General features: G+C 33.3%; 1 protein-coding gene across 2 annotated transcripts in view; it reads right to left on the reverse strand.

The window, feature by feature from the left end:
* Positions 1–664: 664 nt before the first annotated feature.
* Positions 665–16,505, reverse strand: part of LOC131853966 (paired box protein Pax-6) — a 72,816-nt gene continuing 56,975 nt past the window's right edge. For both annotated transcript variants that reach the window (XM_059205066.1, XM_059205067.1), the window contains 3 exons: positions 9,300–9,481; positions 7,863–8,023; positions 665–1,794 (listed from right to left, as the gene is read on the reverse strand). In XM_059205066.1, the coding sequence (XP_059061049.1) occupies positions 1,706–1,794; positions 7,863–8,023; positions 9,300–9,481 (432 nt within the window). In that variant the 3' untranslated portion in view covers positions 665–1,705. The remainder of the gene's footprint in view (positions 1,795–7,862; positions 8,024–9,299; positions 9,482–16,505) is intronic.

Below are 16,505 nucleotides of genomic sequence, written 5' to 3' on the forward strand. Positions count from 1 at the left end.
ATTAGACACAGTCGAGTGTACGCATTCGTCATTTTAAATGATCATGACTTGGGGTTTGTCTTGTTTATGGGCACTTCACAAATAATACCCAAGCGTCGATTATGACTAGTCATTTGAAATGATAATAGTTCGTTACTGGGATCGTACGATTCAGTTCGCTTGTGAACTTGTTCGTTCTGATCTCAGTCAGAGAAAGGCTAGTCAACTCTAGGCGTATAAGTAATTTTTCACAAAAATATTTCTGTTTTTTTTTAATTATAATCAAAACGAACTAAGGAAATAAAGAGCGAAAGATGTAAGGAACTAGTTCACGTAGTTCATCTTTCACGAACTACATAAACTACAATGGTAATAAAACGTAAGTCAATGGTTAATGCAATATTTATTAATAAATTTCACTGTAGGTAATTTGTTCATCTATATGCACTTATAAACTAGTAATAATTTATTTTACAATACACTAATTACACCTTAATTTATCTATCACCTACGCCTCGTCATATTGCATTCATTTAAGTTTAATGAAAATATATTATACTTTACATTCAATGAATCAAAATGCAAAGGATTAATTGTGCGTTATGGCACCAGAACATTTTGATACAAAATTAATACAGTAGCCCTTAACTCCGCGTAGCATTCATTGTAACGGGTACCTTAAACACCATTTTACCTATTAATGTGCTTCGTATTGTTGTAAAATTATTGTAACCTCTTATACAAACTACATTTTAATCACAGCAAAATTGATCTTACAAATATAACTAATAAATATAATAAATTAATTCGTTTTAACGTCCATTGTGTGTTTAATAGTGGCAAATCAACACGTCACTCACAACATCGATTATTGTAGTTTTATTATACAATTATACAAACATGATTAGTTCATTCGACAATTTGTTTTAGAGGGGTTGGATGTCAAACAAATCGCTGTAACGAAGCCTGTTGCCGTTCTTTCCACTGTACCATTAATATTTTGCACCCTAACGCACACATCAAAGAAATAAAGGGTTGTGCTCGTAAGGGCCCATAACACTCAATTATTACAAATGTTGGCACAAACAATTTATAATATTTTATTTTCCCGCCGACTATCCCTCTGCTTAAGTCTCGCGGTATGAAACTTCTTCTACTCAACAATAGATGGCGCTAATCAATATTTACATTACCCGCGCCGTCATTTCTTTCTAGCTTACTATTTTTTTGAACACAAGCAATGAAATGTATCTTTTAGATTTTTAATCAATTAAAAGATTAAGTAACATAATTTAATTTTAAGTACAAAAATCAATTGCAGCATTAATTAATTATGACACAGTTCATTGCTTATGATCGCTTGCTTACTACTAGGTTTGAACATCATCAGTTGCATATCTTAATAATATCGTATCCATGATTTACAATGCAAGTAACGTTTTCACATTAAATAATAATATGCACCATTTAGCCACTGAAAAAATAAAACTCACTGGTAACCAAAAACCTATTTGATATCTTGATTGTTTTATGATACAGAATTGTTTTGTTCTTGTTGCAAATCTCCCGCCAAAACGTTGGCGTCATGTCCAGCAGTCATGTTTAGAGCGTTCATAGACAAGTCCGCGTAGTTGTGCGCGATTTCACCGGCAGATGGGGATTCGGGCACGCCCGTCGGGTTCTCAGGCATCGTGAGTAGACGATGCGGGAACCCGAATAGCTGAGATCACTGAAGCCGGCCCCAATAGTTAGACGCGAGGTCTGGCCCTTGCGAAGGTATTTGCACTGGTACGCTCACACCCGCCGATATTACACCTACGGCACAAAGAAACAAAAGTAAATACACTGTTAGCAAATACCAGATCTTTTATACTTGTATATCTGTACATGTATATAATTGTTCCAATATAGAGAGAGTTGTAGCTTAATAATTTACCACTCCGGAATATACAAGAGTCAAGGCAAAGTCGTGTGATCGAATCTGGTCGATACTAAAAAACTTAATAACGATAAATTTTCTACTAACTCTCTACTGATGTAAAACTCTGATAACAATGTAAATTAATATTAAATAACTTGCGAAATAACAGATTCCACAACATCGTCATATCTCTGAGAAGCCTGTCTGGCATAAAAATGGTGAAGGTATATTATATGTATTAATTATATTTGGAAAAAATAAGGGTAAGTTATATGTGTATTTTTGATGTAATAAAATTTGTCCATGTGGACAATTCATAGTATCATGCAATAATACATAATTGTTTATCGACGACGACTTATCAACATAAACGCAACATTTTTTAATACTCGGCTCCGATTGGTCATAGCGTGATTTATAATAGCCTTCTTTAATTCGTCTATCCAACAATAATTGTTTTTTTTTCTATTTAACCAGCCTACCCGTGTTCAATGAAGTTAAAGTACCTACTAATATAAATTGTAAAAATCATTTAATCTCAACACGTTCAAGCTAACAATCAAATTCATCAGTATTACAATGTGTGATATGTGCAATGTAGGAGAGCGGCATGCTCGCAGTATCTAATACGAAACCTATTAACATCATGTATCAGTATCGGCGTCTGTCTAATAGGATTCCGATTGCATTCCGTTTATTACACACAATCGCGTTATCTGGCGTGGTGTTCACCGGCTCTGATTATGTCCCGCTGCGCCCGTCATAAAGCTATCAACGGCTCTGTGACGTGACGAGACGTGTATATACATGTACACAATTGGAGGAATTAGGGAGGCTGCGTTTTCAACGTTATAATTATAAAACATAGAGTTATGTTAATCAAATTTATAAATACATTTTCGATATTAAATATGTCGCGTTATGCTGGACATCGCGGTTTTTTTCTATTGCATGTAAATAGACCGATTATTGTGGAATGCTACAGATCACTAAATATCAGTGCATAACACTTATCAAAAAAGGTAGAATGAAGGAAAAAGAAGCAATAGCGCAAATGGGTCATGCAATGCGATGTGTAAGGTCGGAGGACGTAACTCTACAAAATGAATGCCTATTTTAAATGGAACGGTGTGATAGGATGAGCATGAAGTCAGGTCAATTCACCCATCGTGGCGAATTTACCAGAAATTAACCGCGATGGTTTCCAGGGGGACCGCGTGAAGATGGACCTGAAATTGATATATATATGTCCTACATGAATAAACGATTCTTGAATTTGAGTTCGAATTAGAATATATTGCTAGCAATGGGGCTACTATCCTCATTACCTACTAACAATCCTCTAACCGGCTTATGAATAAAACTATCATGTTAAAAATGAATGAAAAGAAAATCTAAGCTGTTGTCACTTCTTGTTGAAGAGTTGTATGTTGCATTTGGGGCAAACAAACTTGCCCCTTTATAATGATTATTTCCCCGATCGGTTAGCGCGCCCCCACAGCGTGCGGAGCCGAGATAACAGTTCCGTTCAGGGATGCCAACCGTAACAGACTCCTCATATGGGTAATAGGTTTTTAATCTTCGGTAGTTCCTACTAGCCTACGAGGACATAATTGACGGTTGACTTCCGATGAACTGGTCAGTAGGGATAAATATACAATAAACTAGACGGCTAAAATGTCCTACACGAATAAACGATTTTTGATTTGATTTGATTTGATGGTCGCAGATGAGTATGACAGTATTTATCGGCCTATGTGTTTTCTATGTGATATGTTTACAAAAAATAGTGTTTATATTTTTAATTAATTATTTATATTAGTTGTCTTTTACCCATAACACATGCTCTGCTTAGAGTGGAACGAGATAGCTCTGTGTGAATTGTTCAGGGTTTTTATTGTAATCGTTGTACAGATTTGTAGGAGATTTTGATGTATGGAAATGTATTAGTAAATGTAAATCTAGTATTTCATTGCAGGCACAATTTAATTATTAAATATTTTAAATTTATTATTATTTAAAAAAAAATACGACTTTGGAGAACCAAATAATTTCTTCATATGAGCAAGAAGTCAAAGATATATAATCCTTAATTCATATTGAACATTAGGAACATTAAATTATTGTAGTTTCTTTTACATCAGATCCCAACCGTTTAGTTCAATTAGCCAATTGCGATGAGACAAGAAATAAAACTAGTACAAGCTACAGATATTTTTTTTAATCCATGTTAAAGAACATGGATTAAAAAAATTAAGTGTAGCTTCCGCTTGCGTAAATGGTTTCCAGGAGATTAGACATATGATTTTGAGTTCTAGTACATATTACTAATATTCCGTTCCCATCAGTTGTACAGGTTTAAGGATGGCAACCCTGGTTCCGTTCCGGCAGCGCAGCGTCGCGCGAAGGGGGTACCGTTTACATTCATTACACGTTATTATCGGCTCTAACCGACGCGACGCTCCTGCGAGACTCGTTTATTCAATGGATTGTGTCTATGCCCTCACACTTGTTTATGACGCTTACTATGTTGTGTGTGCAAATTGTTGCTTTATCGTTCTTCCTTTTATGTTGAGCTGTCATATTTTAATATTTTTTGTAGTAATAAATAAAGTATAACTTTTCTTATCTTACCACTCTATCCACCTAAGCGTAATCTGGATGAAATTTAGGGAGCGCTCCTTTTGTATTATATAAGTCATGTATATTTATCTACTATTTTAATTATTTTATGTAGTATATATAATAAATAAAGTGTGTTATACGTTGCTGAACCAACAAAGAGGTACACGTTATTATATGTTTGTTTATAAAGTTTTGTTAACACTACGTGAAAAAATATAATGAAATATTAAAATAGAAGTAGATACTTTAAATTATTATTGTAGTAATAGTCTCTATAGTACTCGTAGTTCTATGTTTCTCTGACAAAATTATCCTATATAATCTAGTAAATATTACTCTAAACATCTCCCCCTTCAACATATGGTACATACTTAGATATATTTTAAGAATTTAATTTTAGAAAATATATTTCATTTCGTTGAGACACCTAAATATAATGTTTAATTAGTATTTTGGTACATGTCAGTTGTATTAAGCAACTACTTGTAACCTATTTAATAATAATCTAGTAACAGTAACAATCTCGCCTACTTCAGCCACCAAGCAGCTCGCTTTTTTCGGTTGAAAGGTGAAATAATGCAGTGAAATCCAGGATGTGTATAGGCGTAACATCCTGTCGCTTCGGAATCACATCAGTGACGTCACTGGCGTTACATGATAAAGAAATGTCCGTAGTTCTACTAATATATGTAGGCCACCACCTACTTGCTATTGGGTTGGACGACTATAATATATTTAATGTTTTGTTACATAGATGTTCACATTATTAAAAAAATATATTTAATTAATTAACCTTAATCAGTTATACCTACCTAATTGCAAAGAGATTTAAATGGAAAGTAGGTAGATATTCCATAGACTCCTAAAAAGAATGATGCTAAAAAGCGAAAAGTAGAACAAATCCGCATTATTTAATACCGCACGAAGCTGGAAATGCAGCCGTCGAAAGAGCGCAAAAGGGTAAATGAAACGCGAGCGTGCATTTTGAATTGTGAAAAACTCTTTTGTTCGCGGTCGGCGCTGAAAACTCGGCAGTGGAACAATGCCGCGAAACGCCCCTAACAACAATAATTCATACCGCTTTCCGCCACCTACGGCTAAAAATGTCCGCCACATGATATATAATATTAAATGGAAAAGTTACTGCTTTTTAAAACAATGGCAACACCAACGCCTCTTGGTTCGTTTTCTGTATGAATTTATTATATTTATGAGTCTTCTTTGTAAGTTCTATTTTTAAATATTTGGCGAAATTTATTGACCTAATTCGTAATAATATGGCGAAAATTAAATATCATCTCTACCATTTTTAAGTATTGGATAAAAAACCGAAATATAATCCGAAGTCTTGGGGGAAGACGGTTGTTAGTAATCTGGTTTAGTAACCCCATTGCTAGCAATGGACCATGTCAGGTTGACCGCCCCTGGAAACCATCGTGGTAAATTGCCATTTGCCAAGATGGGCTAACTGACCTGACCTCATACTCATTGTGTCATCCTTCATTGGTGCCTCGCCAGCATGTACCGTTAGCGCAGACGCGTGTACAATTCCACTATCATCCCTCAAAGAAAATCAACCCTCAACATCAAAAATTCTATGTCAATCAGTAACCTTATTCTAAGTAGTAAGTAGAGTACCTAATATTACATGTTACTGCTAGCATAGAAATATTCATATAGTAATAGTTCCTCTATACTATTATAGGTCAACTACACGTCTCTATAATACAGTCATCTTCGTAAAGATTATATCGTTATAATGTATGTGTTTAGTAAAAATTATAGTAGAAAATTATCATGATAATTTTTATCTACAAATTTATGTAAATTGAAATGTACCTATTTGTAATGTTAAAGTTACAAAATCATTGTCAATGGTTAACCAACATTTTAAATATATGTATTTAACATTAAAGTTGCTTTAAAAACACATTTTAAAATTTTATATACGGTATTCCAATATGATAAAGTAAATTAACATGTCTATTGAAACAGTATATTTTATGTATTAATAGGCCCATATTATTGACAAGTCCTTTCTATCTTTATAAAACTGATTCAAATGAAATCGCATTAAGATATACTTTTTTTATCTGTCTATTACAGACACTTATAAGTAAAATGTACAGTGAGTTCAGCATATAGTTACAGCTGAGACACTGAGAACTTAAAAGACACTCGAGTCTAACTTTAGCGACTATATACAACCGAAGTACATATAGGTACTAGATCGCATATCGTGACACTTATATACTTCTGTACAATGCATGATGTAAATAATCATTTAAAAGAGATAGAAAATTAAATAGGTCCCCTGCAATTTCACAACGTATTTGTTAATGAAAACGGTTCAATATTCAAAATCAATTTAAAAGCTATTTGCAAGGAACAGACAACGGCAAATCCAATCGGGCCGTGAGCGTCTATTTTTCTCTCTTTTCCTTATTTTTTTTTTTGTTTCATCGCCGTGTCGTGGTCTTGCGATACAGACGCCCCTTGCTCTTGTGTCAGCGTTTTTTTACATTTTGTTACAAAGTTGGTAAATATATTTCAAGGTTCCCCGTTTCTTTTCCATTGATAAATCAAATTTATTTCTTTCCCATTTTTCGAGAGCGCGCGCTTGTTTAATGATGAACAATGTTTATACTATTGTAGTTTCAGTATTATTTATCTAAGTGTAACTTGTATAATTGCATGAATTATTGGGGTTGTGTTTGTTTTTACTTGTAAAATGTAACTTAAATAACTAAGTTTATCAATTAATTCAGTAGGCATTAGGTATTTATTACGTTGTACTAGCATCGTGATTGCAATTACCCATTATCATCCCACAGCAGATCTTCTGAGAGATAGATAGATGGAAGGAAGTTTCAGTCCACTATTACTATACTGGCCACGCGGTTTGGTATATTATTTTTATTTCCAATTTTCATTGTCTTAAATCAGTGTAATTACAGTAAAAGTACATCGATGTACTTATTTATGCCTTTTCGTACTTATCTATACTAATATTTAAAAAACATACGCCTAATGAATAAACTTAAAGCAAATTGTCTGATCCTAAAAAAGTCTATAGATAACTACATTCTCCGTGAATAGCATACGTTATATTCTACAACTAAATATACTGTACAAGCTGTGGCCGCGGTTTCACCTGCATGAAATTCATAGCACTTGTGTTATTTTGATGTATAAGCTATATTTCAGTCGAGTATCAGCAAAATCCGTTCAGTAGTTTTTGCGTGAAAGAGTAATAAACATCAATCCATCCTTACTCACAAACGTGCATGTTCACGTTTATAATATTAGTAAGATGCAAAGCATCGAATCCACTCACCGGTGCCACCCGTGGCCTGAGGTTGTGAGTAGGCAGCGTGTTGTTGGTGCGCCGCCGGCGCTCGGGAATATCCCCCGCTGCCGAGCACGTCGCCAAACATATACGGGTAACCCCCGTCACGCTGCTGTAGGCACGACGACGTGAGTCCGCCCGACATCGAACTGTCGGAACCAAGCGCACTGTCAATACGTCGCACAGTGAATATAGAAAAATGAATTAGAACCACGCTCGTACTTTAAGAACAAAATGTAAATTCGTATTGATATTTCGTAGTATACAATAAATAATGATTTAAAAAATTATTTTTAATCGCAAACATACTGATAGTCCTGATAAGTGAGAACCGTCACCTATATAAATGAATAGCATCACGGTTATCACGTTATCACATCACGTTATCATATAACGCTCGAATTGACATTCCGGAGGACTATGACGTCTTGCTCCGCAATATGTAATTTCACTGCTAAGAAATCATTTAAAGCTGGCTGCTTGACACCCAGCTTTATATGATTTTATATGACTCGGTACTCGGTACTCGATTTTATATGACCAGCTTTATATGACTCGGTACGCTTTGGTATAAAATCTACCTCAGTATGGTGATAGAAATATGATTTTGCCATACCGCGAAAAACATGTAAAAATTTATATTACATTATAATTTTCGTTGGTTACAAATAAAAACCATGTCTATTTTTCCTTGATATATCGAGTTCATTAATATATGCTTATTCTTATTTTGAAAAAGTAAAATCTCAGTGTATATTTGGTACGGAAAATAATTTATAACTATTTGTTTGTAATTTTACAAAAAAAAAACGACCTGAGATAAATCAGGTGTCGTGATCATAGAAAAACTAACAAGTGTAAATTTATTCAACGATGCAAACTAAAGGAGAAACTTCTCGTTCGACTAAGTTAATTTGTTCGACGACAAAAGCTAAAGCGTAGTTCACTATTAAAAATCAATTCGAGTGGAAAGTCGAGCGACCTTCGGTTCACAACTTCGGAACGTCTCGGTGCAATGGCGGGAAACGTAAGAAGGCGCGACCTTTGCCGGTCGATTTCGCGCGCAATTTAATTAGTGTCGCTGCTCGATGATAGATGGCGCTACGTTATGTGTATGGCAGTAGCTATAGCAGTGTATTATTTTTTCTCCGGTATTTGTTATTTTTACAGGTTTTTATGAAAATAGAACCACTGTTACTCACATACAACTTAAACTAGGTATTTATTGTAGTTGCAATAAAAATACGAAAACAAAGTAATGTAAATTAATTATTACATATTAATATAACATTGCATTTAATTAAATAAATCTTATAAAATGAACCATTATATTCGCATGACAATTGATCTGAGACAAAGGTGATTAATATAGAAAATAAGTTTTTTTTTATATTTAAAAAAAAACTACGTACAACGACTACTTACCTATAGGAATCGCCCATGGTGGCAATAGGTTGCGGTATGGGACTGTACATGGAGTTGAACCCCCCATTTAGGGGAAGGCGGGGTGCGGGTGGTGCGGGGGGTGATGCCGCTGGGGCGTCCCTCCGCTGACTCCGAAGCTTCTCTTCACGGCGCCACTTCGCTCGCCGATTGGAAAACCAAACCTGATGAACAAAGATAATTATACTTAGGTGTGCGTAATATAACTAGCGACCCGTCCCGGCTTCGCACGGTTGCTTTACAAATCTTTGAATTTCTCGGCTTGTTCTGTACTATATATATAACACGCATGTATTATACATATAAACGTTTCTCTTAAATCTATCTATTGCTGAAAACGAAATTAAATTCCGTTGCGTAAATTAAAAGGTACAAGCGAACAGACAGCGGCGGCGACTTTATTTTATATTATGAAAAATATATATATTACTGGATTACTTTTGTTGTTCAGTGGAAATTAGAGTATTTTATGGTATATAATTATTATATTAAAACTAAATCTAATCATACTATAATACATTTCTGACCGTATTTATAGGTAGGTATAATAGTAGTAGTAGAGTAACAACTGTTAAAAATATTCTTCATAAAATATTATCACTTTAATACAACATTTTATCCGCACTATAACTAATGTTATACGGTATATTGCTATATAACTATAGATACGTAACCTATGCAAGTAGGTACGTAGTAAATATATGTACATTATAATTATAAAAAAAATATTTGAGTATTTGTTATAATATTAAAAAACTGATGTGTATCACCCATAACACAAATTATGTTTAGCATAGACCTATATAGCGCTGTGTAAAATGTCCAGGATTATTATAATAACTTAACCACATAAGTATGCATATTTTGAGCCTATTTTACTTAAATAGATGAAATCGTTAAATTGGCTTTTCATTTACAGATAAAAGCCGAAAGCCTATATAAGTTACGGAGAAGTTTCAATGGACAAAATATTGTGACATTGAATTGCGTGAAACGGAACATGTACCCGGAAGTAGCCTCACGTGCGCGTCACTTCCGCCGCTGACTGTCATGGCGATGGCAATATGGCGCTCGTGCCTTCCCGCCAACGAGAAAGGCCTTGTTCATATTGTGAACGCTTTTATAAGTATTATTTGTTATCAAATAATTACTAAATTATTGTTGCTGTGATCAGTAGTGATATTTCAAACATGTAGGTAAATACATAGTAATTTTAGTATTCTATTATTTAATAAGCTTTATGTACGATGGAAGTGGGTTCGATTCCTCGCACGGTGCAAACATTTGTATTCATGAGTATGATTGTTTGTATCGATCTGTGTCTATTCTATGCATATTATGTATGTATTTTGAAAAAAAAAATTAAGTATTTATATCAATCGTCTAGTAAGCTGTGCTTAGCTTGGGACTAGATGGCATTGTGTGAATTATCCGGGTTTATTATTATTGTTTAAAATTTCTAAATATATAAATGTTAATATATCATCAAAAAGTATCAGTTATTAAAAATAAGCCATTTATCCAATGACAAGTATTATAAAGTTACCAAGGAATCGAATTATTTACTTACTTAATCATTATTTCTTGCTATCGCTTATTTGTGTAAAAACATAGGTACATAGGTACTACCACTACTGTACCTACGTGACGTACTTAAAATAAAGACATAAACGAAAAACTTGGCAATTTGCCAACGAAAGTGAGGTTTAGATCCTAAACTGATTCGGAGAGTTCATAAAAAAATGCGTATATAGATAGATGCAGACATACTTGTTTAACAAAATTTTACACCATCAATATTTTACTTATGTAACCAGCTAGCTAAGCTACGTATTATATTTTTTAAACGTACGGGGAAAATTGGGACATGTAAGCTCTATAGAAAGAAATAATTATATCTATTCAGTGATTTTCAGTTACAATGTAAACAAAAACAAAGATAAAATGTATATATAATTAAACTTAATTTAACATGTAGATAATCAAAAATAAACTATTACGTACATAAAGGCACTGCAATGGCTTTATTCAGGTTTATTGTATGTTCTATGTATATACCTACTATGGGACACAGTTACCTAGATACATCAAAATAATAATTGCATTTAATAATGTCTAGTAAGACAAATTCAATATTGTGTACTAAGCACTGCTGTGTCTAAACTGTGTCACCCCACCTTACATTTTCCTATTGTTATTTAGTATATAAGATCATTATTTCTATGTACATATTGTCAGTCTACTATCATCTGTAATATACATCGTCTCGACCAACAACATCGTATCATTTACCCGCAACACCTACTATATGTAGTCAAACTAAAATCTACTAGGTTAAATTTGGCAGTGAAATTATACCATAAGAAGCATGACATCTTACTTCTCTGGAATGGCAACGCAGGAGTGGTATCACGGGTGGTACATCGATAAAGTTACGGCCGTAGTGCTGTTCATGTAAGTATATATATACGATACGACGGTTTGCCGCTTTCTATTAGGAGGGCTGTCAGTTTGTTTGCCATTTCGATTATATAAAAAAAAATATGTAGAAATAATACCCCCTATATGTAGGTGGATCCTACTTAGCTAAAATATAACAAACATTCATAAATATTATAGCAAAAATAACTTTTTCGAGCAGGCCGTGTTCAAAGAGGTCGCAATTCATACAAGAGGCAATATGTCATAATATTATTGCTTCGGCCTCCAACAGAATCGGTAGAATGTTGCCGACAATATTTTATTCGAACCCTCGCAAAACCCTTCGCGAAAATAGGCAGGGTTCATTGGGACGTGGCTATACTGGCTATATGTATGTACCTTTGTGTTATAATTTACTGAAGTGAAAATGAAAAAACATTTCTTCAATTTATTTTAGTTATCTAAGGTAATATAATAATAAGGACGAATTTTATTATTGTTTAAAAACAAACCTCTTCTCTCGATCTTAAAATTTGTTTAACTTATATTATATGCAATTAATACACAAATAGATTGTTATTTCATTATAATACATTAGATATATCTAGATAATTTTACTTAACCGAAGACGGGACGGTTGCTAGTCTAAACTAAAATAATGAATCTGTATCATACTAGGAAATTATGATTTCTAATTTACTTTAAATAATATGTACTATGGAAAGATATTAAAAAAACACGACAGTAAGTATATAATATAACGTGTAGCTAAAAATTATGTTATATACGTAAAAGTTACTAATTAAAAAAGTTCCTTATAAAAATATGTGGATTATATACATTTAATGAGTATCGAAATACGAATCCATTATAGATTCTGAAATATCATGAAACAAAACAAGTAAATCCTACGTACAGACGCGAAATAATCTCTGTGTACCCAGCTTAACGTTTCGGTAAAAATATGACGTTTTCCCTAGTTGTCTATAGATATTTTTCCTCGACAGCGATGACAGTCATTTCCCGCCTCAACGTTATGCCTTATAAATTGTGTGCCTTACAGGGGTGTCAGCTGTACGAGATTACTTGGTCTACATACAGTACATACATATTATCAGGCTCGTATAAGTTAGTTGTATGACATTTTGTCTTATTGAAATCGATCAAATTACAAATATAAGGTTAGGGAGCTAATTGGGATTAATTTAATATTTTTTATATGTTTTTGCGACGCTAAATGTTTTAAAATTGGCAACCCTGGTGTCTACCCTCATAGTTGAGACGAAATAAAGTTACCGAAGGGTTCCGTACCAAATGGGATTCACCATAATGCTGTTATTCTCAACAAGTACCCGCCTCCGTAATTGTTCCGCTGTACCTAATAGATATCATTGTTATAACTCGGGACGTCATACCAAAATGGATGCAGACAAATACAAAATACATATAATTAATAGATATATAAATATTGGGGTATACTTAAAAATGCGTAGAGTGGTTTCTATCTATATATATATATATATATAAACACCTCTTTGGGCACTTTGTTGATCACGCCACAAGCGAAACACTTGCTGATTCCACCTTTTGCACTGAATAACTTCACACCTATCGCGTATATCTCAGGCGGTATGGCAACGTCGCATTCTATTTTGCGATGCGGCCATATATATTCGTCGATAGTATGATATACTCGACACTTTTTTTACTAATAATTCGTGACTGAATGGCTCCGAACGGCTAAATTTTTGGTATACACAAAGACTTTTTGGCTCTGAATATATTCCAAAAATCAATTAATTATGTTGATCACTTTATATACTCGTCCTTACTGCGATACTTATTTTCATCCGAATATATATAGATACCGTAACGGTCTATCAATTATGAATTTATTAATTTACTAATGTAGATATTTTATATTCGCAATGCTCCATACATGCAAGCTCCAGCAACGGTGGAGGCAGGGTCCCCCCTGCACCGTACCGCACCTCGCGCACACAAACAAATTAGATATTTTTTGAATACACAAAGACTTTTTGGCTCTGTATATATATTTCAAAAATCAATTAATTGTGTTGATCACTTTATATACTGGTCCTTACTGCGATACTTATTTTAATCCGAATATATATAGATACCGTAACGGTCTATCAATTATGAATTTACTAATCTAGATATTTTATATTCGCAATGCTCCATACATGCAAGCTCCAGCAACGGTGGAGGCAGGGGGGAGCACCGTACACCGCACCCCGCGCACACTAACAAATTAGAATAAATTAAATTCATAAGATTATTTATATATTTCGACTGCCTCGGTGGTCACACCGCTTTACATCCGATGGTCACGGGTTCGATTTCTCGCACGGTGCAAACATTTGTACTCATCGGTCATCGATTGTTTTCATCGGTCTGGGTGTTTTATATGTATATTATATATGTATTTACAAAATAAAAATATCTATTTATATCAGTTCAGTATCAGTCTGTGTTAATTGTCCAGGGCTATTTATTATATTTTTATAAACGGTTATCTTTTTCCATCGCACCGCTCGCTATCGACAGTGAATTCATAGAAATGTCACTCTAAAAACAAAAATAGTTTTGTGTTTTGTATTTCAAATACTAAATGCAAAATAGGTATTTTCAAAATACTTTTTCAAAATAAAGTACCTTTTGAATTTTTGTCCAAACCTCAGATATTTTATTTATTTTAGGTATATCAATCATTACATAGTGTAGTATAAAACAAAGTCGCTGTCGCATCTAACAGTACATAAACAAAGAAAGAAGACTTTTTGGCTCTGATACCGTAACGGTCTATCAATTATGAATTTATTATACCTAATCTAGATATTTTATATTCGCAATGCTACATACATTATAATATCCGCCTCCATTCATTGTAACGGTGGAGGGACTAAATAGTTGAATAAAACTGAATAAGCAGTTGCTCCACTCTATAGGTATGCGTCGTCGTCGTATGCTGTTCATTTTTTCACTCGTTTTGGCGCCAAGAGAGGGTCACATAGTCGTGGTCAAGTTAAGAACTTATAATTTAATTTTGATAGACAATAGATACAAGTAAAAAGTAGGTATTATATTAATGTACGTAAGTACTGTACTTAAAAATATTTATTCTTTATTGTACATTTGAAAAACTTAACACTTAAGGACTTGTACATATACACGTACATACTGCCATTTTCTCTTAAAGACATCCAGAGAAGCACTATTTATCAAATACGCGGGGTGCACCGACCTTTGACCTTATAACAGCTGATTCGCGCGTAACGAATTACATTGCTACTTACATTACTATTTTATAGTGGATATTTCACTATAAAATATTATTATTTCTTTAGATTATGACATAATAGCATAGTTTACATGATTTTAAGGGAAACATACGATAAAAAAAATTCCCGTAAAATGTAAAAGATAAAAAATGGTTATTGTTGGTTATCCTTGAGAGATAGACATATACCATCACGGACTTTTTTGTTGACCTTATTTTGATACATCTCAAAGCACTAGACAATACGCATTTTCATTAAACAGTATTGTATTTTTTTTATTTATTTAACTTTAATGCACAAAAAAATTTGTACATGTGGCGGACTTAATATCTTGCCGCGTTATTTACCAGGCAACCATGAGTGGTGCAGCGAAAGATTATTGGCGGTGCACTAATATAAATAAGAAATGTCAAAAAAAGATTTATAAAGATAATAAAGATAAGCAAAATATACATTTCTATAAAAAAATAACAATATACATACATAAATATATAACCCATAAATGTATAAATAAATACATAATGATCCGATAATCAAATTATAAGTACAGTCTCAAATTGAAAGTAAGAAAAACAGAAAATATAGAGAGAACTATAGGGATATAACAGAAAGATGTGAAAAAAGGAGGACAGTAAAAAAGTTACAAATTTAAATAATGTTGCCGCAATTTCTGTTTAAATGAATTTATTACATTATTATATATATTAGGCATACGACTAGCCTTATGACTGTTACTTTTTTTTTAATCTATACATCTATACATGTAAATAAAATTGGAGTGTCTGTTTGTAATATTGAAATAACAGTTTTTTACTACTTGCATATGAATATAAATACGGTACATACACCAAAATAACATATTTTACAAGTTTTGTCTGTCTGTCTGTCTGTTTGTTCCGGCTAATCTCTGAAATAGCTGGACCGATTTTGACGGGACTTTTTTTGGCAAGTAGCTGATGTAATAAGGATTAACTTACGCTACTGTTATTTTAGAAAAATAAAATAAAATTTCACGCGGACGAAGTCGCTGGGGCCAGCTAGTCTATAGATATACCGAGATTTAATGTTTAAGTTACTATTATGTTGTTGACAAAATTTTACTGTAATGTTACTATTACGTTATCCTACACAATTTGTATTATTTTGGATGAATAAATAAATAAATAAATAATAATCTATACATCTATACATATAAATAAAATTGGAGTGTCTGTTTGTAATACTGAAATAACCGTTTTTTACTACATGCATATGAATATATATAAGGTACATATACCAAAATAACAATTTTTATAATTTTTGTCTGTCTGTCTGTCGGTCTGTTTGTTCCGGCTAATCTCTGAAATGGCTGGACCGATTTTGACGGTACTTTTTTTGTCAGGTAGCTGATTTATAAGGAGTAACTTAGGCTACTTTTATTTTAGAAAAATAAAGTTAAATTCCACGCGGACGAAGTCGCGGGAAC

Source organism: Achroia grisella, unplaced genomic scaffold (genome assembly GCF_030625045.1).
Source record: "Achroia grisella isolate CSIRO2021 unplaced genomic scaffold, CSIRO_AGI_Agris_v1 utg918, whole genome shotgun sequence".
Classification (NCBI taxonomy): Eukaryota; Metazoa; Arthropoda; class Insecta; order Lepidoptera; family Pyralidae; genus Achroia; species Achroia grisella.